General features: G+C 45.3%; 1 protein-coding gene across 3 annotated transcripts in view; it reads left to right on the plus strand.

The window, feature by feature from the left end:
- The window catches only part of LOC139272625 (TNF receptor-associated factor 5-like), a 111,002-nt gene that overhangs the window by 57,779 nt on the left and 26,593 nt on the right, over positions 1 to 26,630 (plus strand). For 2 of the 3 annotated variants that reach the window (XM_070888702.1, XM_070888703.1), the window contains 4 exons: positions 1,009 to 1,066; positions 4,038 to 4,139; positions 7,858 to 8,019; positions 9,715 to 9,792. In XM_070888702.1, the coding sequence (XP_070744803.1) occupies positions 1,009 to 1,066; positions 4,038 to 4,139; positions 7,858 to 8,019; positions 9,715 to 9,792 (400 nt within the window). The remainder of the gene's footprint in view (positions 1 to 1,008; positions 1,067 to 4,037; positions 4,140 to 7,857; positions 8,020 to 9,714; positions 9,793 to 26,630) is intronic. The other variant, XM_070888704.1, reaches the window with a different exon arrangement.

Raw genomic sequence — 26,630 nt, forward strand, 5'->3', positions numbered from 1 at the left:
TTTCTGCCCTCCTGTACAGCAGAGCCACCCACGGTGCCATGGACTTGGCTGCAGCTGCCCTCCCCTGATGAGTCATCCCCCTAACAGTATCCAAAACGATGTATCTGTTTTGGAGGGGGATGACCGCAGGGGACCTCTGCATTACCTTCCTTCCACTGCTCTTCCTGTTGGTCACCCATTCCCTATCTGTCTGTGTAACCTTTTCCTGCGGTATAACCAACTCGCTAAACATGCTGTTCATGGCATCCTCAGCATCGCGGATGCTCCAGAGTGAATCCACCCGCAGCTCCAGTGCCGCAATGCGGTCTGTCAGGAGCTGCAGCAGGGTACACTTCCCACACATGTAGTCATCAGGGACACAGGAGGAGCATGACACGTGTCCGAGCTCTCCTGCCATGACTTAACCCCTAGATTAACTTAATTTGGCAACAACAATGATAAAGGTTACCTACTGATAAAGGAAAAGAAAAATAAAAACTACTCGCCAATCACTTACCCCCTTGGCTGTGACGTCACCTTTCGATTTCTTTCTACTTTTTTGCCTTCTCTCCCTGCACCAGCTGGCTCCTCCCCGATGAACTCCCGCCGCTCCGACTGATGGGCCTTTTATAGACCTCCCTCCAATCTCCTCCTCGATGATGCACGTCTTTCTTTCCCTTTCTTTCCCTTTCTTTCCCTTTCTTTCCCTTTCTTTCCCTTTCTTTCCCTTATCAGAATAGCAGACCCACCTAAGAGCTCTGATCTTTGATCTTTATTTTTAATGTAGCAGGTACACAATAAGAATGATTATATTAAATTATGTAGGAGTTATTATTCCAGTTAATAATGGTGACTTTAAGTTGTGGAAAGCATTATATGAGGGGATCCTATTTTTTGGGGAGTATTCAGTAGAACCATGTATGATATGAAGCTTTGTAAGAATATTTTCTGGTGTTACGAACAATTGAATCTGTCTACTTTAATTTTTTTCATCTAATTCTTTTCTTCTGTTTTTAAAATACTTCCTAGAGAGACTAAACCTATTCCCATTTGTCCCATTGATCATGAAAGGATTGTCGCAAATTGGGTAAGATGAAGTTATCTATACTTTAGATTTTATGAAAAGATACAATGCTAAAGAGAAAGAACAGTGAAATTCCTCTTAATGAAAAACAGCAGTGCTATATTTTCTCTATAATCTTCTGAAGAAATCACATTTGCAAAATTTCTACAAGTCAATGCTATACTTTGTCACAATTTGAGTAGCAGTTTGTTAATTATGAACATAAGAAGAAAAGCAAAAGTGAAAAAAATTCCCCTTATTTTGTTAAGAGGAATTTCACTCCCTTGCATTTTCAGGAATCCCTGTGTCTTTCAAGAAAATGTTTAGATTACTGAAATAATTTTGCATATGTTGGCTGCTCATTGTGTCCTTATATTAGTATATCATGCCAAGGAATGGAAGAATACCGTTTGCCTCTGCAGTTCCTTGCAGTGAGTTCCTGATCCCAGTTGGGTTGGCTAGAAGTATTTATCCTATTGGAAGACAGGACGGAAGATCACGTTGCATAGCTCCTTTATAATGCTGTTAAACTGAAAGCATCTCAAGTAAAGCTTCATCAAACAAAATCATCTCGATCATGCTAGCAACATTATTCCAGTGACATTCCAGTTTGCTTTCAACCTTAGACATTGTGTATGTCACTTTCACTTGGGATCAGAGCTGCATCTCTGGCGGGTGAAAGTCTTGCCTTGGTAGGAATACACTCCAATTGAAAAACTTAGATCCAATTGTTGGAGGGGTATTCAACAGGTGAGAGGTATCACAGTTGAGCCCAGTCTGCTCCTCATCCCACATCCACATAATTGCCCAAGTTTCGACATGATTTGCTCCTAATTTTTAGGAGCAACTGGTGTAGAACGGATTATCTTAGAAATCGGAATTCTCGCCATTTAGTTTGTTCCAGTTCTAGTCAGTTAGAACAGTTTCACTTTGGAACAGAATTTTTTTTTCAAAAGGGGGCGTGTCCGGCCACTTACGCCTGTTTTTAAAGTTTCGTCAGTGAAAACTTACTCCAAACTAACTTAGAATGGAGTAAGTGAAGATTTTTGTACGCTCGAAAAAACCTTGTCTACACTTTAAAAAATCAGGCGTAGGTTACAAATCAGGCGTAGGGAATGGGGTGGGGGGGTTTAAAGGGAAGTTTACAAACATTAAACACTTCAGTTTTACAAATAAAGAGCCAACATCAATAATAAATGATAAAAACATCAATAAATCAATCAAAAAAAATTAATAAATAAAACATTTTCTACTTACCGACTGCAGCACCGGGAGCCCTCCAACAGCATGCTGGGATGCTCCCCCCCCCCCCCCCCCCCCTCAGTGTGTCTTTGTCAGTGTCTCTATCTGTCTGTGTGTGTGTGTCTCTCATTCTCTGTCTGTCACTGTCTGTGTTTCTGACAGCGAGGAGGGTGGTAGAGGGAGAGAGGGGGGAGCAGAGAGAGGGAAAGGGGAGGGAGGAGGAGAAGGGGAAGGGGAAGGGGGGAGGGGAGGGAAAGGAGATAGGGGGGGGAAAGGAGATTGGGGAGGGAAAGGAGATTGGGGAGGAAGGAGAAGGGGGAGGGAGGCTGAACCGGCCGGGCCCGAGACTTCGGGCAGGTCCTGTCCCCAGCACCAGATTTACAGGTAGGTGGCGTTGGGTCGGGTCGGGGGGGAGCGCGGGTCGGGGGGGTGGTGGGAGGGCGGTCGGTTCGGTTCGGGTCGGGGGGAGGGAGGGAGAGGGAGGTCAGGTTGGGTTCAGTCGGGAGGGGGCAGGGGGAAGCGGGAGTCGGGTTGGTGTTGGGTCCGGTCCGGGGGCGGGGAAGCGGGAGTCGGGTTGGGTCGGGTTGAGTCCGGGGGCGGGGTGGGGGGGAAGCGGGAGTCGGGTCGGTGTCGGGGTCGGGTCCGGTCCAGGGGTGGGGGGGGGAAGCTGGAGTCGGGTTGGTGTCAGGTCCGGTCCGAAGGCGGGGGGCGGGAAGCGGGTGTCAAGTCGGGTCGGGAGAAAGCAGGAGCTGGGCGTGGGAGGAGCCTTATTCACGCAGCCCCAGTGAGGCCATTCGGCCAGGGCTAGGGGCTGCGTGCTTCGGCCCCTCCCACACAGTTTTGGGCACCTGGAGCTACTGCACATGCGCGGCCACTGTAGCGCGCATGTGCAGAGGTCCCGGCACTGTTTTCAGCGCAGCGACCTAGCTCCGCCCCCTACAGCTCTTGCTGCGCTGCGCCGAGTGGCAAATAACCTGCAGGGAGCTGGAGAATCGAAGTTTTTTTTAGGCGCACTTTGTGGCGCGAAAAACGGGCGTCCAGGTCAGGACGGCGCGGCTCGAAACTTGGGCCCACAGTTGCTGGTTAATAATGCCAGCAGCAAGCCTTACCAATTATTTTGTTCCCCACCTGAGCTGGGGACACTCAGCCAACCTCATCCCCTGCCTTCCAGCTGCATCAGCTCGCTCAGCATGCACCAGGATTGAAGAAGGAACCCTCATGGCTTAGTACTGCTCGACATGATTCATTTACCAACTGAGCCATCAGAAGAACCTACAAACTTCAGTATTGTAACAATTATTTTATGGAGAATAAGCAAAGCGGCCAGGTTATTTTTTTATATACACTTAAATGTATCACTGTCCCACAGACATCTTATTTTAAACTCCACCTATTACATACCCAAATTAAACCCATTTCAGAATTGCATACATTGCTTTCAGATGCAAAAGTGAAGCTTAAAGGCAGAGGAAGATTAAAAAGTAAAACCATGAATGACAGAAATCTGAAAATAAAACAGAAACTGCTGGAAATGTGTAGCTTGTCAGTTAACATCTGAAGAAAACAATATGTCACCACTCTGGATGGACCCTTCATCAGTAAATCAGGATTAACTAGCCCTTCTCCTTCAGCTGCTGACCGAACTGCTGCATCTTTCTTGTAGTTCCTTTTTTTCCTCAAATAGACTCTTAAAATAAAATGAGTATTTCTAGTTTAGCAAAATAATATTTAATAAATGCATCTTTTTTGAAAGATATTTAGAGACAATTGCTGCAAGAGGGAAGTGTGGAATTTGATGGTGTACTGTAAAAATGCCCCAGACTGCAATGTAAAAGCATCACTTGGACGTTTTGGGGTAAGTACTGTAGAAGTACTTTTACAAGTTTTAATAACCAACTGTAAATTTTCTAATTATTTCATATTTATGGAGACATAAATATGATTTTGCTATTTGTCTCAATAGTACTTCATATTCCAAATAACATAATACCCATCTTACTTCAAATGGCAGAAATGTATTAAAATATGCGAACATTAGCATGTTTGTGCTTTTACTGTATCTCATTATTTTGTAGGCTTTAGGAATGCATCTTACAATAATGTTGCTACAGCCAACTGAAATTGCTTTCTGGTACGGGAGTCTTTGGGGAAACTACGTTTTCAAAAACCATTCACTGTATTACTGTAGTGACCCAGAATAATTATATGGCACCCTCTTCTACTTCACTCTGCTGTAGCTTTATCATTATATCATTATAGTTTATGTTCTCCACTCTTTTGCAAATTCCAAATTCCAAATTCCGTTAAACTTGTCTCTGCATGGTCATCCTTTATGTTACCAGTTTTTTTTGACTGCTGCCAATTTTGGGATAGTGTCTCCAGTCCTCGACTTAACTGCCACTTCAGCTCTTGTGATTTTCATAGAATGTTACAGCACAGAATTAGACTATTTGACCCATGAAATCTGGATCAATGTTTTTCTTCATGAGACACCTAGTTTAATCCCACTCTCCAGCTTGCTCGGCATTCCTTTTAATAATCCTTTTCAGCAAATAACTTGCTAATTCCCTTTTAAAATAACAGGCATTCTATTTCAACAATGGTTTGTGGAAGAGAATTACATGTTTTATCTACCCTCTGTGTAAATTTTTTTTTGCCTCCCTTTTCATTCTTTTTGTGATTATTTTTAAGATTTTGCTCACTTGTTACCATCTCACTGACCAATGGAAACAACCTATCACTATTTATCTTATCTTAACTCATTGTAATCTTAAATGCCTCTATTTTCCCTCTGCGTATCCTTCTCAAATCCTGTATATATAAAAAAAAGACCTAGCTTCCTAAGTTTCTTTCCACAATTATAATTCCTGGTACCATCCAAGTCCATCTATGCTGCACCTTTTCCATTGCTTTTACATCCTTTCTATAATGGCATACCCAAAACTGTACGCAATACATCACCTGCAAGTTCCCCTCCAAGTTACACACCATCCTGACTTGGAAATATATCGCCATTCCTTCAATGTTGCTGGGTCAAAATCCTGGAACTCCCTCCCTAAAAGCACAGTGGGAGTATCTTCACCACATGGACTGCAGCGGTTCAAGAAGGCGGCTCACCATCACTTTCTCAAGGGCAATTAGGAATGGGCAATAAATGCTGGCCTTGCCAGCGATGCACACATGCCGGAACGGATTAAAAAAAAAACAGAACAAAACCTCTCAACTGTAGTTGAACTAAGATCTTGTACAAGTCTAGCATTTCCTTTTTGTATACTATTTGCATTCTGTTTCCTTTTTATGGCATATCTACTTGCGCTGCCACCTTTAGTAACCTGTGAATCTGCACCAAGGTCCCTCTGCTCCTCTACTCTATTTAAGATCTTACCTTTAAGGTGTATTCCTTTTCCAGGTTCTTACCTCCAGAATGTGTTACTTCACATTTTTCTGCAATGAACTGTATCTACCATCTATCTGCATCCTCCTGTAGTCGTTCATGGTTCTTGTCACAATTTGCCATACTCCCCAATTTGGTGTCAGGATCAAATTTTGACTTTGTTCCTTCAATTCCTCAGTGCAGATCATTTATATGTGTGGTGAGCACGTGCAACCTGAACACAGGCCCCTGTGGAACACGGCACATGACTTCATTCCAGTGCAAGAACCTTTCTTTTGCCCATATCCTTTGCTTTCTGCCCTTCAACCATGACTCTATCCATTCTGGCTATGTTCCCCTTAATTCCATCTTTGCCATAAATTTATTTGTTGGCTCCTTTTCAAATGCCTGCCTGATTTTAATGCTGCATTTATACTTGTGCCTGAACATTGCCTGCTGAAATTCTGTACTGATCTTGACGTTATACTGAATCTTTGGCACTGATGTTATGCTGAGATTCTCAACATGGCATTGCCAAAAATACAGTTTAAAAAAACTACTAGTGTTAACCATCATCAGCCAAAGGAAAAGCATCAGAAAGCCATGGTCTTTTTAAAAAAAAATCATTACACCAGTGTCAATGTAACTGCTGCTAATGTGAAGAATTTAACTTGACTTAGAAAAATTATGAAACAGCTGTCTCTCCTGCCCATTAATTTTCTACAGGCTGCCCTGTCAACCTTTTCCCATCAATATTAATTCCACTACAGTCAGATGCTGATTAGCAACTCTCAGTGCTTGTGTTTAAAGGTGTCATGCTCCATATCCATGCTGTGATGTGAACATTTATATAGCTGCTGAACTGGCAGTGCTCTCCATGCCTGTTATTTCACTCATAACTCGGTCACTTCAACACGCCTGCGTTTGCTTCCTCACTCTCCAATGAACTATTTGTCTTGAAATATATCACTTTGTTGTTGTATCTGCATTAGAAGAAATGTTTACAATGGAAGGGGGGAGAACTGAGTAATGCAGCAAGTTAACACAATGCCTGTCCATTTCGGATACCTGGGTTCCAGTGCGCTAAGTGAAATCACTTTGGACATTATCAAACTACTTCCTTTTGGGCACAGGCCTACAGCACACAAATGACTACAGTTTGGTTGAATTGACACACTAGAGGGTAAAACATTTTAATTGCATGCTCCCACCACAGAGTTTCACCTGCTGGGTCTGCATATCTGGAAATCGTGCAGGTGCAGCCAATTATTTTCCATCCGTAATCAGAATGTTTATCTTAAAATTTACATTCTCACTTAGGCCATAAGGAACTGGAAAAATTCATCCTGGTGCAGCGGGTGATACTCTTTGAAGGTAGGGGCTAAGCCATACTGTTGAAGCAGAGTAGAGAGTGCTTAATGTACCTCTGGCTCTTTGCACCCTGGGAGTGTTTGATAATGTAAGGGGAAAATGGGAAGGCTTCTCCTCCCATGAGCTGATATAGAGGGTCGACGCTCGCCCCAACCTGCATAACAGCCCCCGGAGTTAGCAGGCAGAGACAAATAGCAAGGTATAACGATCTTTTATTATGAATGTCCGGGAACACCTCTCATCACAGCCGCCTGTGAGTGGAGATGCTCCCCGAACAGCACAATCATACAACTTTTATACATTTCAAAAACCCCTCCGTTCCCTGGTAAGACCTCCCTAGATCTCTAATTGGACGACCTTATCAGTGCTACTTCTCTAATTGGACTACCTTATTAGTGCTACTTTGGATTGACAGGCCAAGACCCTCGTGACCACCTTAGGCCGTGACTAGAATGACTTCATTAGGTCAGAATTTGTTGATTCTCCTTTGTGTCCGTGAGTCTACCTCGAGCCTCTTCGCAAGGTCTTATCAATGTCTGTTTAGGTTCTCACATCGTATCCTGTCGGAATATTATTGAATTAATAACTTCTGGAGCCTTGGTACTGGAATGTACAAGGCCAAAGAGAGGCCTTTTACCTCCTTATGGGTCGGTGCAGGAACCCAGCACTTTAACCCTTGTCCCGCTGGTACCCCTAATGCCAAATTTTTCTCTTATATTGCTGACATTGGGTACCACTTGTCTGCACTGACTTCTCTCATCTCTATGAATGTAAAATATTTATCAAATCAAAACTTCAAGACTTACTGGTATTTTTTCTCTTATTTTAGGATCACCTTAAAAAATGCCAGTTTGAAACTGTAGTATGTATCAATGACTGTGATGCTATCTTACAAAGAAAAGATTTAACTGGTCATTTACAAACTGTCTGTGAATATAGAGAAGAAGCCTGCCAATATTGCAAAGTGAACCTGATCTTTAAAAACATTAAGGTAATACCGTATTCTAAAGGGAATCTATTATTTTGTTGGCGCAGCACATGGGGGCTTTATAATTTTGTGCCATGGATGGTAAAATAGACACATGTCCCTGGCTGTCCACCTATCTGGGTATGTTTATATGTGCTCCTTCTGATCTAGGGTATCTCCCTTACTGACTATTCTTCCTGTGTGAACCTTTGATCTGTGGCATCATTTTTGCCTCCGAGTCAGAAAGACATGAGATCAAACCCCACTCTATGGGCTCAATTTTGCCCAAGCCCATTTTCTGGCGTATTGCCAAAGTTACGCCGGGATTTTAGGTCCAGAAATGTGCCAGCAAACATGTCCAAACTTTCTCCAATCTTTATACTGCAATCCAGAGCCGCGCAGCATGGCCAGTCGCCTCGGGGGGTGGAGCCTGCTGTCTGCGCCGAAAAAAAACGCAGCCGGGCCTTCTGCGCATGCACCGGGAAAAAAAACTTACGTTTTTGACATCGCTGAAATGGACGCGCATACGTACTGTGGCCCCGAGTGAGTGCCGGTCTGCGGTGGCCCCAAGTGAATGCCTTCCCAGTCCGCTCCGCTTTCCGCCCCTAGCCAGAATGGCCTCCGATTTACTTGCCTGCACCGATTTCTTTAACTCTCCTTTCTCGAGAGGCCACATATGCTGGCCTAAGCAGAAATGGAGTTCACTAAAAGGCCAGAATTGGTGTAGGTGGCTGGTTACGCCCCCTTTTGGATGAAAAAAAAACTTACCTAAAAAAAATATAACTAAATGAGTTATGCTGGTGCAAATTGATTGGGGAAACTATGGATTTTTAAGTTAGGCCAGAAAAAGCAGCCTGCTCCAAAAAAACACCGCAAATCACTGGGGAAAATTGAGCCCAATGACTTGAGCACATAATCATGGCTAACACTACAGTGTGGTACTGAGGGAGTACTCCATACAGAGGGTGCTGTATTTTTGATGAAACTTTAAAACCTAGGCCCCATCTGCCCTCTTGGATTGATATAAAAGATCCCAAGGCACAATGTGAGAAAGAGCAGGGACGTTCTCTTGGTGTCCTGACCAACATTTATCCCTCAGGCAGATTAATTGGCTGTATTTATCCATAAAACAATAGTAACTTCACTTAAAAAAAAAAATAATTCATTGATTGTAAAGTCCTGAGGGCATGAAAGGCAGCATATACATGCAAAATCTTTCTTTAGACAGCGGGTTACTCAACCATCAAAGCTAATCCCAATAATATGTTCAACAAATGTACATTTTTCAGCAGGGTCACTGAATAGCATGGAAAAGAGGAAAGCCTAGCTGCATTTTTTCTCCCTCCCTAGCACATGGGCCCCAAGGGCAATTGTTGTATCTTGCCGATGCCAGCTAGTTTAGCACATACAAGAGATCAAACCTGGGACCATCATGGTCTACATGGCTTAGTACCTCAAAGTGGATTGGCTTGGAGAGGGGAGGCAGAGGGAGTAAGGGGAGTGGACTGGCAATGGGAACAGAGTGCTCCAATATTGGGATGATGTGCCAAAGATGTATAGATTGTTTTTCTTTTTGTGGCTGGGAGGACCAAGGCTGGAGTTAATCACATGATGAACTCCATTTAATAATGGTTAAATATAATTAACATGAGTACCGCATAATCAGTTCAGATGAATGTAATTTGATATAACAGAGTGTTTGCATTTTTCTTTTTTAAGGAGCATGAAGACATTGCATGTCCAAAGTATCCTATTCAATGTATATACAATTGTGGCGAAAGTTTTTCAAGAAGTGAGGTGAGCAATACTTGAAGTAACAAAATACCATTTTTGCATGGTGATGAATTAAGTGATTGTCTGTAGTAATATTTTTGATTTCGAAGCGTGGAGGCCTCGACCTGCGTGAGAACACCAGCGGCAGGTCGGGGCTATAAAAGGAGTGGAGGTGCGGTTGTCCAGGAGCAGTGTGGAGGCCCCGACCTGCGTGAGAACACCAGGGGCAGGTCGGGGCTATAAAAGGAGTGGAGGTGCAGTGGTCCGGGAGCAGTGTGGCGGTATGCCACTTCAGGGACCAGTGAGAGCTGGTGCAGGAGGGTAATGGCAGCGAAGAGTGACATCATCAAGGTCCAGGTCGGTGATTGGAGGTACAGCAGGAGCGGCGAGGTCGAGGCGAAGGAGCGGCGAGAGACTGTAGAGGGACATGATCGGGGCCCAGGAGAGGCGTGAGTTTGGGGCCAGGGGCCCAGGGGCATCACGGGCTAGCCCGCACTGCGATATGTGTGCGCACTAGGTCCGTGTAGCAGAGCAGGTCTCCAGTCGCCTTGGTTTATCCTTGCCACTGGACCAAGACCTAGCTCTGTCAAGCCCGTGGTGTGGCTGTGTGCAACGGCAGGATGTAGTTTGGGATCCGGAATTTTAGGTCCTTCATTGAAACACCTGTGAACTCACCTTTTTTTGGCGTGGAAGCAAGTCATCCTCGTTTCGAGGGACTGCCTATGATGATGATTTTTGATTTTATTTTATTACCATATTTCACATTTGTCTGTTTACTACCAAAATACACAGTTCCAGTTAACTCCCGTGCAACAGAAGCTCCATTAAATAGACTAAAATAATGTCACTTTGAAGGGTTTTCTACTTTATGATATCGGTGGTATTTGTCAGTAATTTATGAATGCTTAATTGGTTAATCCAATTTAACAATCAAATTGGTTAAAGAAAAGTCTTAAGTCTGTATATCTCACTGCATAACCTATGCAATTTTATAGATTCTGGCCAAAAAATTTCATTTGACATAAATTTCTATCTGCCTATATCCGTATTTTTTTCTAAAGTCTTGAATATAGCACACACTTCCTGTAAGTGTCACACTTAAACTCTGTCACACTTCCGCCATCACACTTAAGCAGATCCTTTGACTCACCATGAGAAATGTGACAGGAGACCTGTTAGTAATATATTAGAAATCTTGCATGTTGCGTTGTCTCCCTATGTCACATTTACTACTTGTAACATTTCATTTTATCACAATATTTAAATCATGATTTTCTCTGATGGTTCAATTGCCCTATTTATTATTCTGAGCTGTGATTCAGTCTTGAATCAGTTCTCCTAACTGAGCGTCCAAACTAGGCGACACTGGCACTAATCTATTGATTTATACTTACCTGTGGTTAAGGGCTTGGTTCTCCCTGTCCCTATTCCTAGGTCTGTTGATCTCACCCTATTGTTGCCACCTATCATTTCTGCCATCTCCCTTGCCATCTGACCATTCCCACTGCTGCTGCTCCCACGCTCACATTGCTGCTGCCCTCTGCCCAATTCCAGCTATCACAACGCACTCCATTTCCATTGCAACTGCCTGCCTCTCAAGCCTGCAGCTGTGGTGGCATTTCCAGCTCTGATTCTTGGAGCAAACCCCTGCCGGGGGTTGGCTTGTGCCAGGGTGATGCCAAGGCCGTACTAATGATCTGAACCCAGAAATACAGATGGGTTCAGGTCAGCGGAGTGTGCATTCTGCCTGACTAGCATCTGGGCGTGGAAGGAGAAGAATATTGTGGCTGATGTGTCCTAGAAGTTAAAATAGATGGAATGCAAAAATTCAAAAGTAAATATTCTGCTTTATCTCAACACTATAAAAGTTAGATATCTAGTAAAATTTGCTTCAAATGCAACATTTAAATTAAAGCGCGACCTATGTTAGCATACTGTTCCATGGGCACCAGGCACTCTTTATGACCTTAATGGATAACAAAACCAGTAGTCAAACTATGCAGAGCAAATTGTAGTTCCCTTCCATCTCCCTGGTTGAGAATGACTAACTCAGTACAGACCAAGGATCAAACGTTCCTGTTTTCTATGGCAAGGTATCACATCACACAGTATATTTATCCAGTGAGCCATTTGACACCTTTTATAATTCTCTTTTAAAGCGTTTCTCTCTCCCATCAACAGGCGAGTTGAACTATTGTCATATGCCCTAATAGTTGCCCTTGTAACTGAAAGGGATGGACTATAATTCTAAGCTGACATCATTTGGTGAGTGTTTCCTGTGCAAAAGACACAGATGGTGCCTCAGCACTTTGCTGTTGAATCACCTCACCAGCAAGAAACTCCATAGATGCTATTCAATAGCTTCACCAAAACGTGAGAGAGAATTCAGATTATATTTGAAAACATCAGCACAAAGCTTTGAGTGGTTTATATCATTATCTATAGTCCAAGCTTGGATTTTCCAGTATAAACTTAAAATCGTTCCCTTCTCTGTTTTTCTAATGTATGTTGAAAGTTTTGTTAGTAAACTTTAGGGCTAAGTACACATCATTCCTAGCACTCTGACATATCCCTAATGTTATGTCTTGGATAAGAAGTCAGATTAGATACTGCAAGCTCAAAGTAAGTATGACTATAGTCCTTTATTGCAGATCTCAAAGTGCCTCTCCAGCCTGTGGAGCCTCCTTATATAGAGGTGCTCCCAAGGGATTGTGGGATCCCTTGGGACTCCAGGGGATAAGCCTTCTGGTGGTTAGACATGGTAATTACAGGTTTACATACACAACAACACTACCCTGCCCCCCCCCCCACCCCGAAAGTCAATAGTGTAACTATTTACAATATGAGTCGATCTGGGGCCTTTCTTTCCCTGGTTGATCATCTCGGTGCAAATGCTGGTGTTGGTGAGTCATTTGTTGGGCCTTCGCTGGGCTGCAGCACAGCTGGCTTTGCTGGACTGCTGGGGGTAGTGAGTCTTGCTGGGCTGCTGCGGGTGATGGGTCCTGCTTCGTGATCAACCGCTGGGTCGGTTGCCACGTGTGTGTGCGTGTGTGTGTGTGTGTGTGTGTGTGTGTGTGTGTGTGTGTGTGTGTGTTGGAGGGTCGAAAAAGGTAGAGTATATTGTGGGTTGTTCTGGATAGTCCGTAAATCTGAGTTTGGTTTGGTCCAAGTGTTTTCTGCAGATGAGTCCATTTGCGAGTTTGACCACAAACACCCTAATCCCCTCTTTGGTTAAAACAGTGCCAGCAATCCACTTGGGACCTTGTCCATAGTTTAACACAAATACAGGATCATTTACTTCAATTTCACGTGACACATTTGCGCGATCATGATATGTATTCTGTTGAAGCCGCCTGCTCTCTACCTGTTTGTGTAGATCAGGGTGGACTAATGCGAGCCTTGTCTTAAGTGCCCTTTTCATGAGCAGTTCAGTGAGAGGGACCCCGGTGAGCGAGTGGGTTCTTGTGCGGTAACTAAGCAGGACTCGGGATAAGCGCGTCTGCAGTGAGCCTTCAGTTACGATTTTCAAGCTCTGCTTGATGGTTTGAACTGCGCGTTCTGCCTGACCGTTGGACGCTGGTTTAAACGGGGCAGACGTGACATGTTTGACCCCATTGCGGGTCATGAATTCCTTGAATTTGGCACTGGTAAAGCACGGCTCATTGTCACTTACAAGGACATCAGGCAGGCCGTGCGTGGCAAACTGGCCCATAGGCTTTCAATGGTGGCAGCGGACATGCTTGCCGACATTATCACACATTCAATTCACTTGGAGTATGCATCTATAACCACTAAAAACATTTTTCTCAAGAATGGGCCTGCATAGTCGACATGAACCCTAGACCATGGTTTGGAGGGCCAAGACCATAAACTTAGTGGCGCCTCCCTGGGTGCATTGCTTAACTGGGAACATGTATTACATTTGTGCACACAGGACTCTAAGTCTGCATCGATATCGGACCACCACACGTGGGATCTGGCTATCGCTTTCATCATTACAATGCCTGGGTGGGTACTGTGGAGATCACTGATGAAAGTGTCCCTGCCCTTTTTTGGCACAACTATCCGATTACCCCATAGGAGGCAGTCTGCCTGTATAGACATTTCATCTTTGCGCCGCTGGTACGGTTTTATTTCTTCCTGCATCTCTAACGGGACACTAGACCAACTCCCGTGAAGCACCGGTTTTTATTAAAGACAGTAAGGGGTCCTGGCTCGTCCAGGTTCTAATCTGTCGGGTGGTAACAGGTGATTGCTCACTCTTGAATGCTTCCATTACCATAACTAAATCTGCAGGCTGTGCCATCTCCACTCTGGCGATGGGCAATGGTAGCCTAGTGAGAGCATCGGCACAGTTTTCTGTGGCAGGTGGCGTAGTTGTATGAGGACAACATGTGGAGGTGGTGTGTGGGGTTGCTGACCCATCCACCTCCATGGCATGAACCTGGTATTGCAGTACTTCCAGGAGCGGTGCTTGGGCTCTAGGTCTTTTGGCTAGGAGCATTAGCGCAGGGTGATCCTTGATGTGTGCAAGGTGACCTCTGGCATTTGTGATCTGACAAAGAATTGGAAAGATTGGCTACGAAAATTTTTTTTAAAAAATCATGTGGAAGTAGGAGGTGGGTGGGGGGCCTGACCCGTCCACCTCCATGGCACGAACCTGGTATTGCAGTACTTCCAGGAACGGTGCTTTGGCTCTAGGCCTTTTGGCTAAGAGCAAAATCATTGGCGCATAGTGATCCTTGATGGGTGCAAGGTGACCTTTGGCGTTTATGATCTGACAAGTTGATCTGACAAAGAATTGGAAAGATTGGCAACGAATAAAACATAAAAAAAAACATGTGCACCTATCTCTGGATGTGGGCCGATGCATTCGTATTTATCACCTTATTTTCAGAAAAGAGTGATATAAGCGGCTTATGGTCGGTTTCCAATTCAAATTTGAGCCTGAACAGATATTGATGCATTTTCTTTACCCCGTAAGCACACGCTAACACATCTTTTTTGATCATATTGTAGGCCCCCTCGGCCATAGACAGATTCTGGATGCATAAACAATCGGTTGCAAAATCCCAAATTCATTAGCTTGTTGCAATACACACTCGACCCCGTATGACAACGCATCACATGCTAGTACCAAGCATTTACATGGATCATACAACACAAGCAATTTGTTTGAACATAACAACTTCCTAGCTTTCTCAAAGGCATTTTCTTGGCTTTTACCCCATACCCATTCATCTCCTTTATGCAGTAAAGAGTGCAGGGATTCTAACAATGTGCTAAGACCCAATAACAAGTTACCAAAATAGTTCAGGAGTCCAAGAAATGACCACAGCTCCGTCACATTCTGTGGTTTTGGTGCGTTTTTGATTGCCTCCGTCTTCGAATCGGTAGGCCTGCTGCCGTCCGCCACGATTCTTCTCCCCAGGAACTCCACTTCAGGTGCCAGGAGCGTTTTAGCCTGAGCCCCACACGATTAAGCCAACTAAGAACCTCCTCCAGGTTCTGCAGGTGCTCGATGGTATCCCGACCTGTAACCAAGATGTCGTCCTGGAAGACCACGGTGTGCGGGACCGACCTCATCAAGCTTTCCATGTTCCTCTGGAATATCGCCGTGGCCGATCGAATCCCAAATGGGCATCTGTTGTAAACGAAAAGACCTTTGTGCGTGTTGATGCAGGTGAGGCCTTTCGAAGATTCCTCCAGCTCCTGCATCATGTAGGCCGAGGTCAAGTCCAGCTTCGTGAATGTTTTCCCTCCTGCCAGCGTCACAAATAGGTCGTCTGCCTTTGGTCGCGGGTATTGATCCTGCAGTGAGAAACGGTTGATAGTTACTTTTTAATTACCACAGATTCTGACAGTGCCGCCTCCCTTGAGGACTGGAACAATCGGACTGGCCCACTCATTGAATTCGATCGGCAAAATGATGCCCTCTTGTTGCAGCCTGTCCAGCTCGATCTCCACCCTCTCTCTCATCATGTAAGGTACCGCTCTCGCCTTGTGATGGATGGGTCGCGCCCCCGGAATCAAATGGATCTGCACTTTTGCCCCTTGGAACTTCCTGATGCCTGGTTCGAACAGCAAGGGGAACTTGCTTAGGACCTGGGCACATGAGGTGTCGTCGATGGACGAAAGCGCTCGGACGTTGTCCCAGTTCCAGCGTATCTTTCCCAGCCAGTTCCTGCTGACCAGCGTGGTGCCATCGCCCGGTACCATCCAGAGTGGTAAATCGTGCACTGCTCCATCGTAGGAGACCTTTACGGTAGCATTGCCAATTACAGGAATCAAATCCTTTGTGTACGTTCTAAGTTTGGCACGAATGGGAGTCAGGACTGGCCTTGAAGCCTTGTTGCACCACAATTTATCGAAAATCTTTTTACTCGTTATGGACTGGCTTGCGCACGTGTCCAGCTCCTTGGACACCGGGAGTCCATTTAATTCAACCTTCAGCATTATCAGGGGACACTTTGTGGTAAATGTGTGCACCCCATATACCTCTGCCTCCTTGATCTGAGGCTCTGGTTCGTCATGATCCACCGTGAATCTGTCCTCCTCTGCAACATGGTGGTTTGCAGGATTAGCAGGGTTTGCAGCTCGCCTGCACATACGTTGGAGGTGTCCCATTGTTCCATAACCCTTGCAAATGTATCCTTGGATGCGGCATGAATGAAATCGATGATCACCCCCGCAGCACCAACAAGGTGTTAATTGCCTTGTATTCACCACCCTTGATGGCGGACTCTGAATCATCTGTGGATGTGCAGGTACAGGAGTGTGAGTCCTGCCATGTACATTTCGATTCGAAAACAACGTTACTTTGTTCACAGTACTTGCAGCAGCACTAGTGTGCTGGGAAATTTGTTTGGTCTTGTCACTGGTGGAGATAAACGCCTGGGCTATCACTATGACTTTACTCAAGGTTGGGGTCTCTACAGGCAAATGTTTACGAAGTATTACTTCATGGCCAATGCCAAGTACAAAGAAGTCCCTGAGCATATGTTCCAAGTGTCCTTCAAGTTCGCAATGTCCTGCAAGACACCTTTGCTCAGCGACGTAGCTCGCCACTTCCTGACCTTCAGACCTCTTGTACGTGTAGAACCGATACCTCGCCGTCAGAACGCTTTCCTTTGGGTTTCGATGCTCCCGGACCAGTGTGCACAACTCATCATACGACTTGTCTGTGGGTTTTGCTGGAGCGAGCAGGTTTTTCATGAGGCCATACGTTGGTGCCCCACAAACGGTGAGGAGGATCGCCCTTCGTTTGGTAGCATTCCCTTCTCCTTCCATCTCATTGGCCACGAAGTATTGGTCAAGTCGCTCCATGAAGGTTTCCCAATCATCTCCCTCCAAAAATTTCTCCAGGATGCCCACAGTTCTCTGCATTGTTGCATTGGGGTTCATCATCTGTGTCTCTCGCCAGTTGTTATGTCTTGGATAAGAAGCCAGACTAGATACTGCAAGCTCAAAGTACATATGACCCTAGTCCTTTATTACAAATCTGAGTGCTTCTCCAGCCTGTGAGGCCTCCTTATATACTGGTGCTCCTAAGGGATTGTGGGATCTCTTGGGACTCCAGGGGATAAGCTCTTTGGTGGTTAGACATGGTAATTACAGGTTTACATACACAACACCTAACACCTGGTATGAGTCCTGGGATGCTATTAATTTTTCATAAATTGTTTCATTGCTCCTATTTCAAGATCATCTTGGTGGAGCCTTACCTTAATCTGTTTCTGTGGAACAGATATGCTAATTTGGTGCGGCAAGCTTAACTACTGTTTGACAATTGATAGGTTTTGTTGCATGTACTCAGATATGTATATCATAGAAATATGTGGAGGCCTGGAAGGAGGAACATAATGTACAGAAACAGTCAATTCATTAAATGGGAGAACTGTTAGGATGTTGCCCAGATCTTGAAGGCAAATACCCAGAAATGCGAACAATACAGTTGTAGTCAGGAGGTTTGCACCATTTTCTGTGATACACGGAAAGTTCTGGTGCCATTATTTCTTTCCAGTTCACTTAGGTTCTGCACACTACTTCTAGCTAATTCTGCAACAAACAAAAAATGAAGAAGCGAAACAACTTACTGTATTTCTTTCTTTTAATAATAGTGTTCAGCCTATTGTTTAAAGAAATAAAATAATTGTTTAAAAAAAACTATGCATTGCAGAAATTGCTGCAAAATGTTATTAATACTGCAGTTTTCAACCTTATTTGTGAACAAAAACAACATTCAAATATTGAATGCAATTTCTATAGGTTTTTGGTATTTGTTTTCCTTATAGAATGAACTCCCTGACTGGAGAGTCTAGAACTAGGGAGCGTAATCTCAGGATAAGGGATTGGCCATTTAGGACTGAGATGAGGGGGACTTTCTTCACTCAACTGGTGGAGAATCTTTGGAATTCTCTTCCCCAGAGGGCTGTGGAGGCTCAATCTTTGAGCATATTCAAGACCGAGATCGATAGATTTATGGATATTAAGGGAATCAAGGGATATGAGGATGATGCGAGAAGATGGAGTTGAGGTCGATGATATTGAATGGTGGAGCAGGCTCGAGGGGCCATATGGCCTACTACTGCTCCTATTTCCTATGTTCTTATGTTTTTATTAGAAGACATGACAGCCGAGGCATAAAATACATCATTAACTCCAAAGATTGAAGTCTGTGGTATGATGTACATCTCCCTCAGCTGTGGTAATGTAGGAAGCACTTTATTAATAATTATGGTTTGACACTAACCTTCAAATACATGGGGTAACAGTTTGACAGCAACAACTTTGCTGAATGGTTGAGGGACTGTTAATGGATTCCCTTGCCAGTTTGGCGGTCCCATACCCGGGGATCAAAATGGCAAAGAACCTCTCTGTTTCTGTGATAGCTCTCTTAGGATGGTGCAAATGTTCCGACAGTGATTTTATATGATACATATAAGGCACAATGTAGGCTACATAGCAGGATCCCGTCCAATTCTGGGGCAGCCAAGGGTAGGCCTTGTGGCCACACACCCAATAGGTGCCATTATAGACAATGAATGTTAGCTGTTTCTTTGTCAGCAATACTCCGGGGCCTGTTCAGGCTTTTCCATCTGTTTTATTCAGAATCAGACCAAAGTCCTGAGCGACTCCAAAAGCATAACGCGAATCTGTGTAGACATTAGCTGTCTGTCCTTCTGCTATTCGACATGCTTCTGACAGGGCCCATAACTCGGCCTGTTGTGCTGACGTTCCTGAGGGTAAACATCCTTTTGCCACTACCTCATATAAGGTTGTAACTGCCCATCCTGCATTGTCAACAAAGGAGGAACCATCTGTAAACAGGATGAGGTCTGGGTTGTGCAGAGGCTCCTCTGCTGCTAAGGCTGCTTCTTCTGTTTCTTTTAAAATCTCCACGCAGTCATGCTCTTCACATTCTCCCCCTTCTTGCTCCCTCGATTCTGACACCGGGAGCATAGTTGCGGGATTAGCCGGGCTGGCCCGGACGATTTGGAGATTAAGAGCTTCCAAAACTGCTGTCCAGCGGGTCTATCTTGCTGCCATCACCTGAGACATTCTAGTCATAGACAGCAAAGCATATACGGTGTGGGGACACTTGACAATCAGCTTTTGGTCGAGGACTAGACCCGCAGTGGTCATTACCGCTCGACATGTAGCTTCCATGGCCCTTAGGCAACTTCCCCATCCGAGGGCTACCGCATCCAGTTATGCCGAATAATAGCCAATAGGTCTTTGCCGATCCCCATGTTCTTGTGTCAGTATAGCTGTCATATATCCTTCTTTCTCATGGACAAACAGGATAAATGGCTTACCACTGTCGGGGATTCCTAGAGCCGGTGCTGAACACAAAGCCTTTTTCAAACTCAGGAAGGCCTCTTGCTGTTCCTTAGTGAGGGTGATGGCTTCTTTAGAGGCACGTTTCCCCTTTAAAATATCATTCAATAGCTGAGCAAGCTGTGTGAAGGAGTCAATCCAATTTCTGTTAAAGTTAAACAATCCCAAAAAAGACCTTAGTTCCTGAATAGTGGTGGGGTTTTTAGCAGCCCGAATGGCTGCAGTTCTATCCTGGGTAAGTTCTCTCTTTCCTTGTGAAATCTTTTGTCCCAGGTATACAACCTCTTCTTGGGATATTTGTGCTTTGTCGATGCTGGCTTTATGTCCTTTCAGCCGAAGGTGGTCCAGCAAAGCTCGTAAATCTTGTTCATGCTAGTCTTCCGTGTTTGAAGCTAGCAGGATATCGTCTACATATTGGATGACTGTGGATGACAGGGGAGGTAATTCTCGCAAATGACTTTGTAAAGCCATGTGGAATACCATAGGGCTGTTGTGGAAACCCTGCGGTAACTGGGTCCAAGTATACTGTTGTCCTTGGACCGTGAAAGCAAACCACTGTCGAACCTCCGGTGCCAGAGGCACCGACCAAAATCCGTTGGCCATATCTATAACCGAGAAATATTTATGTTCCGGTTTGACGGCATTAAAAATGGTGGAGGGATCTGCGACCAAAGGAGCTTTTTGATCAATACACTGGTTAGCTTTCCTATAATCGACAGTCAAACGCCAAGTCTCATTAGATTTCTGTACCGGCCACATGGGGCTATTGGAGGAGCTATGCGATTTAATAAACACCCCTTGTTTCTCCAATTGCTGAATAACCGGTAAGATTCCCGCGATGGCAGTTGGACTGATGGGATACTGTTTAATGCATGGAGGCTTGGTCCCTGTAAATGACGCAAACTCCATCTGGAGTAGGCCACAATCGTTCTTATCTTTAGCCCATATCGGGTGTTCCTTCAATTCTTCTTTCTTCAAAGTTCTAATTGACCATGTCATCCGACCATTCTCGAAATGCAACGATGAATCTACTTGGATTAGAACGTCCATTCCCAAAAGGGGTTGATCTACTGAGCCTATCCAGACCGGCGTGGTTAGTTCATGTGGACCCAGCCCTATAAGTACCGGTGTTGTCCTTTTAATTTCCATTTTATGGCCCCCAACTCCATAGGCTGTACGTGCCCTACCATCCAACGGCAAAAAGTCTCCATACTGTAGGGGTAAGCATGTTAATTCCACCCCTGTGTCTAAAAGACAGTCCACATCCTTATCGCCCACCCTCACAGTTATATATAGCCTATCTCCCCTCTCTTGTATTAGTGCGAGGAGGGGGGCCAGGGTGGGCTCTAATCGTTTTTTGCTATCCCAAGTAACTCCTTCTGTTGTTGTATTGTCAGTCGCTTAAATGCTTCTATGAGGTCGTTATCTTGTGACAAGCCTGGCTTGTTGGCTGAATTGTATCCCTGGCTGCGTCCTCTTCCCCAGCCACGACCTTGCTGTTTTGCCCTGCACGTCTTGGCCCAGTGACCTTCTTTCCCACAATAATGACATTTTCCGGGTAATTTTCCTAATGACTGTTTATCGGAACCTGGGATTTCCATCCCATAGCTTGTACAGCTCGGACTTTAGCTCCCATATCCCGATCTAATTGGTTACATCGATCCACCAATGCTGCAAAGGTAGTTCCTCTACCTTCCCAGTCCGGTAACACTACCTTAAGCATTTTGGACTGTTCTGGCGTTAGACCTGCCACGACAGCTGCTTTCAGGGGTCCAAACACTTGTTCATCCATTTCCTCATCCGTATTATTCATACCCGAATGTTCTAGCCACGTGCATCTAAACCGCTCGTCATACTCCAGGACCTCCTCTGTTCCTTTCTGTTGGCAGGCTGCAATTTTTCCCCAGTCTATCTTAGCTGGACTGAAAGCTTGCAGCCAGTGTTTAATTGCCTCCCATCCTGCGTTTAATTCTTGCTCATCCTGCCCCAAAGCTTTATCTACCTTGTCGTGCAATTTTCTTCCCTGTGTTTTTGGCACCATTATGGTCAAAATTTGCACTCCGTCCCAGGGATGAAGTTGATATATATTTCTTAAGCGGTCAAGAAATTGCCCAATCCAATTGGTCCCATGTTTTTATTCCCCTTTCTTTGGATTGGGCAATTCCTTGGACCATTTATCAATTTTCTCTGGGTCTGCCGGATCATGAATTAAGTATTCTGCATACAGCCTTTTCCTCATGTTTTTGGTTCCGCCCTCATCCGCAGTCTCTTCTGATTTGATTACAACTCGTCTTTTTTTAAACGGGGCAAAGCGCACCCCTAATTCTTCATCCTCCGACCCTGTATCGTCGGAGGATTCAGAATCCGTATATATTCCTCGGTCGTGTATTCGGGTTTGTGCTTTTAATTTATCCAAACATGAGTACCCTGGGAATTGACCGATACATTTTCCTTTTCCTATTACTGTCTCTTGACCCAATGATTTTTTTCACCTTTAAGATCTTTAACTTCCACTTCCAGCTTTTCAAGTTCAAGTTTTTTCTGTCGCAGCTGTGCACAAACAGTTTGCAATTGATCCTTTGTACTGGTCAGTTCTCGATCATGTTGGGAACGCATTATAATTTCATTCCGGTTTCGGATCTTTCCCATAACCACTAGGGACCATCTAGTTAACTCTTTATTTTTCATAGGGGTCGTTTTTCCCCAGACCTTTTTAATCTCGTCCAAGGACCATTGTCCTTTGGAGGTTCCGTACTTTTGTTCGATCTTAATATAGGTTTTGGTTAAATTGAATTGTTGCTCTATGTATTCTTTCAACTGTTCGAGAATTAAATCTAGCGAAACTTTAACAGTTGTAGGCAATTCTTTGCTCTTATCTCCTGCTGCCATAATACTGATTTCTTTATTGGGGTCTCGAGTTGTAGGCCTGCTAGCCGATCAATAGGTCGGTGATTAATTAACTAACACACCGCCGAAGTTTAGACGTCTATGGGACCTCGAGCTGACTACCAACCGGAGGGTTCGCAAACCGGAGGCTTTCGGAATCGCGTAGAAGGAGAGGTGAATTTAGACTTTTGACCGAGGACTTTTATAAAGAGGAGTCCTTACCTCAGTATGTAGGTCCGATGTCCAAAATTCAGTTTCTTTCCTCAGCGATCCTGTTCGTGACGCCAAAATTGTTAGATCTCTTAATTTCCAATGAAATACGAAGTCCGATTGTAGTCTTAATGTAACTTTATTTCTGGCAGACAGCAACAAGCTTCTGGCTTTAAGCCAGGTCTTTGTCCTTCTGAGACCACGTGGTCAAAATGGCTGTACTTATATCTGGATCAATTTACAGAAAAGAACTCGCCTTCTTTGACCTTATTGGCTCAATTAATAGTCTTTTAACCTTTTAATTGGCTCGCTACCCAAGAGTCCTAAAATGTCAAGTTGATTGATGACTTAATGTAACATGCTACCACTCACGTAACATTTCTGACTTGTCTGTGAATTTTCACAGCCTGTCTAAATGCAGCCTGTTTGAATTCTCTATCAGGGACTGTGTGATGCAGGATATTAGGTTCTGTTCTTTCATTCTGGGCTTAGACTGATAGGCCGCGATATTTCATAGCGAGGCGGGCGGCTCAGGGTGTGTGCTGGAATCTCGCTCCTCGTTGCAGCCCACTCTGTCCAAGTGATTTTATGTGGTGGGGCTTGTTATGCCCGCCCTGTGAGGTTCCCGACAATTAAAAGGAAGCGGGTCTGATGTTGTCATATGATGACGCATCATCATCCGCTTTCCTTAAAGGGACCATGCCCACATTCATTTTGACAGTTGTGCTATCAGTGTTCTGCAGTATTGAGGTGCTGCAAACACTGAGAAGCACTGCAAAAGGTGCACGGCTGCACCCAGGCTCTCCCATCACTCCCTCCAGATGCTTATAAAGGGAGTCACAACAAGCAGGGAGGTTCTCTTCCCTTCCAATTGGCAGAAGAGATCTCCCGAGGACACCCAATGCAGCGTGGTTGCACATTGCACAGGAGGGCACAAGCAAGGGTGTCATCAGGAGAAGCTGGCTACAGTGACGCAAATCTTTCAATTATCTCAGTGGATCACAAAACGTTACTGCAAAGCCACACTCAATCTCATCCTGCTATGCCTCTCATCAATCCCCATCATTCTGCCTTCCTTTCCCTACTCTACTCCTGCACATCCTTACTCACACCAACTTACCTTGCACCTCCACCCATCCCTCTCTCTCTATCTACATGATCACATCACCACCTCACTAGCCACTCCTCACACTCACCCTCATTTTTGTCGAATCATATCAACTAACAACACACAAGGGTAGGCACTTGGGTGTTATCGCCAATATTTAAGTAAAGTTTCTGCTAATGTGTTGTCAAACATTGAAATCTTTATTTTCACACACTTTGCCTTGGACAGATCTTTGTGCACCTTTGGAAGTGACTTAGTGAGTAACAGTGAATGGTGAGACATAACGGTAATGCCCCCCCCCCCCCCCCCAATGGTGATGAGTATGAAAGGAATGGCTTGGACATTGTAGGAATGCTTTATTGTGTTGGTGTGAGGTGGTGCCAACCTGGCGCATCATCTGGCAAACAGGGTGTACAGCGTCAAATGAAGTAAATCTGGCCATGATGAGGCCATCCCGGGCAGCAATGTGGTCAGGTGCTGATGCCTTGTGTCCTGTGCAGCATCAGTTGATTGAGGAGAAGGTTGGTGGTGGTGCTGCTGCTGGTGTGCCAAGTGCTGCTGGTGTTGGGAATGATTGTGGTGGGATTCTGAGGACCAAGATGAAATTTTTTCAAGGGCACTGATGCTGATGGAATAGATGGCAGCTGAAGGTGAGATGACAGAAGCGACCTGTCAATGGTGAGAGAGGTTGCTCCAAGGAGGTTGTCATGTATGTAGGCACTTTTAGTAATGATCCCCTGAGACAGGGTATGATACTTAAAGGACTACAGGTCTACACAGTTTATTTGCAGCTCCTCGATTGAGGACACCAAGCTGTGAGCTCCTTTATATACTGGGTTACCTGCAGTGTGCAGGTAATGCTCCGGTCTCCAACAGCAGCACCCTCTGGTGTACAGGTAAGGTGTGTACAGTGTAAGGGTACATTCAGTGTTGCATAACAGTGTTACAGACATCACATGGTAAATGGGCATGCATATACAACAACACTCCCCCCTAAGCATTTTTTATATCATTATTGTCATGACCTGGGGAGGTGATCAGTGGTGTACTATGGGAGGTTGTGGTGAGGGCTGTTGTGTGGTGGTGGGCAGGGCCACAGGACTGGGTGGGCTTCTTGTCCATCAATTGGGACGGGGATCAGGTCATTGACCACTGTCCTTGTAGTGGGTCTGCTCCCACTGGGTGTGTGTGTGTCTTGCAAGGGGCATCACATTCGTTCCAAAGGTCCAGGCTACATGGTCAGGTAGCCTGCTGGACCTGGGGGTCTCCCACAGGGGGATTCCATTGGCATCAGCATGGTCCCTGTAGGACCCTTGTCCTTTGGCAGTGTCCTACCTGTATACATGACACCTTGGTTCTGATCACACAAGGTCGAGTCTACATTGTACATTACAGCATTTGCATCACTTTTGGGTGTCCTGGTTTCGACAGACATGGTTACATTAGACATTTCACATTCTCTATCATAATTGTTAAGCATAATAAACTTGTTCTTAACCTTACTGACACCTGCATTCATCTCATTAGTTAAGCCAGCATCACAATTCATGGTTACATTGCATACATTTTCATATTTGCACCCTTTGGCCCCAAGTTTCCACACGCGCCAAAACAGGCACACCTCCGAGCTGGGCACCCGTTTTTCGCGCCGAACACGGCGCCTGAAAAAAAACGCGCTATTCTCGAGCGCTTTGCAGCTCGATGTCTGCTTGGCGCGGCGCCCAGGGGGCGGAGCCTACCACTCGCGCCGATTTTGTAAATCGGAGGGGGCGGGTACCATTTAAATGAGTTTTTTTCGTGCCGGCAACCCTGCGCATGCGCGTTGGAGCATTCGCGCACGTGCAGTGTGAAGGAAACATTGGCACTCGGCCATTTTTGTAGTTCTTTGTAGCTGTTCAATTTTTAAAATTTTTTAATAAAACCACATTGCCCTTCCATGATCAGCAATGAGGCTTCTTGCAGCAGGGAGAAGGCTGCAGGAAACCTCAGAAGTTGAGGCAGCCGTTTCCCGACGGGCCCGACCGACGGCAGGGCCCCCCCCCGCCGTCGGGAATGGCTGCCTCAACTTCTGAGGCTTCCTGCAGCCTTCTCCCTGCCTCCCCCCCCGCTGCCGTCGGTCGGGCCCTCACTGCCTTCCCCCCCCCCCCCCCGCCATCAGGCGTCAGTGGCCGGACACGCCCCCTTTTGAAAAAAAATTCTGTTCAAAAGTGAAACTGTTCTACATGACTAGAACTGCAGAAAACTTAAATGTGGAGAATTGCGATTTCTAAGATACTCCGTTCTCCACCAGTTGCTCCTAAAAATCAGGAGCAAATCATGTGGAAACTTGGGGCCTTTAATTGCATCTTTAGCTTTAAAATCTTTGTACTCAAATAGTTGAAACTGTCCCTTTAAATTTCTTTGGTTACCAGTTTCCTTTTAAGGAAGCCTCCCAATCTGATTGGCCGCTTGGTGTCACGTATCGCTCCTCCAACGCTGCCCCTCGTAGTATGGCCGCGGCCATTCTGATTACCGGTTCTGCTCTTCGTGGTGCGACAGCCATCTTCTGACTTTCCCTCAGGTAGGCTGTGGTGGTCTTTTCTTCCACAGGTTTGGCCCTGGACATTGGGAATCCATTTCTTTCATCGATGTTCACCTCTTGGAGTGCTGCCCCTGCTCTGAAGGTGGAGTTTGGATCCTCGGTCCCAGAGATTTCGCTGTGGTGCTGTGGAGTCGTCGCCGTGCCATCGAGCTGGACAGTGGCACCTCCGGATGCAGCGATGGATCCATGTTCGAGGTTGATTGCCAGAGCCCGGAGGTCTGGGAGCAGCTTCGCTTG

Source organism: Pristiophorus japonicus, chromosome 9 (assembly GCF_044704955.1).
Source record: "Pristiophorus japonicus isolate sPriJap1 chromosome 9, sPriJap1.hap1, whole genome shotgun sequence".
Taxonomy (NCBI): domain Eukaryota; kingdom Metazoa; phylum Chordata; class Chondrichthyes; family Pristiophoridae; genus Pristiophorus; species Pristiophorus japonicus.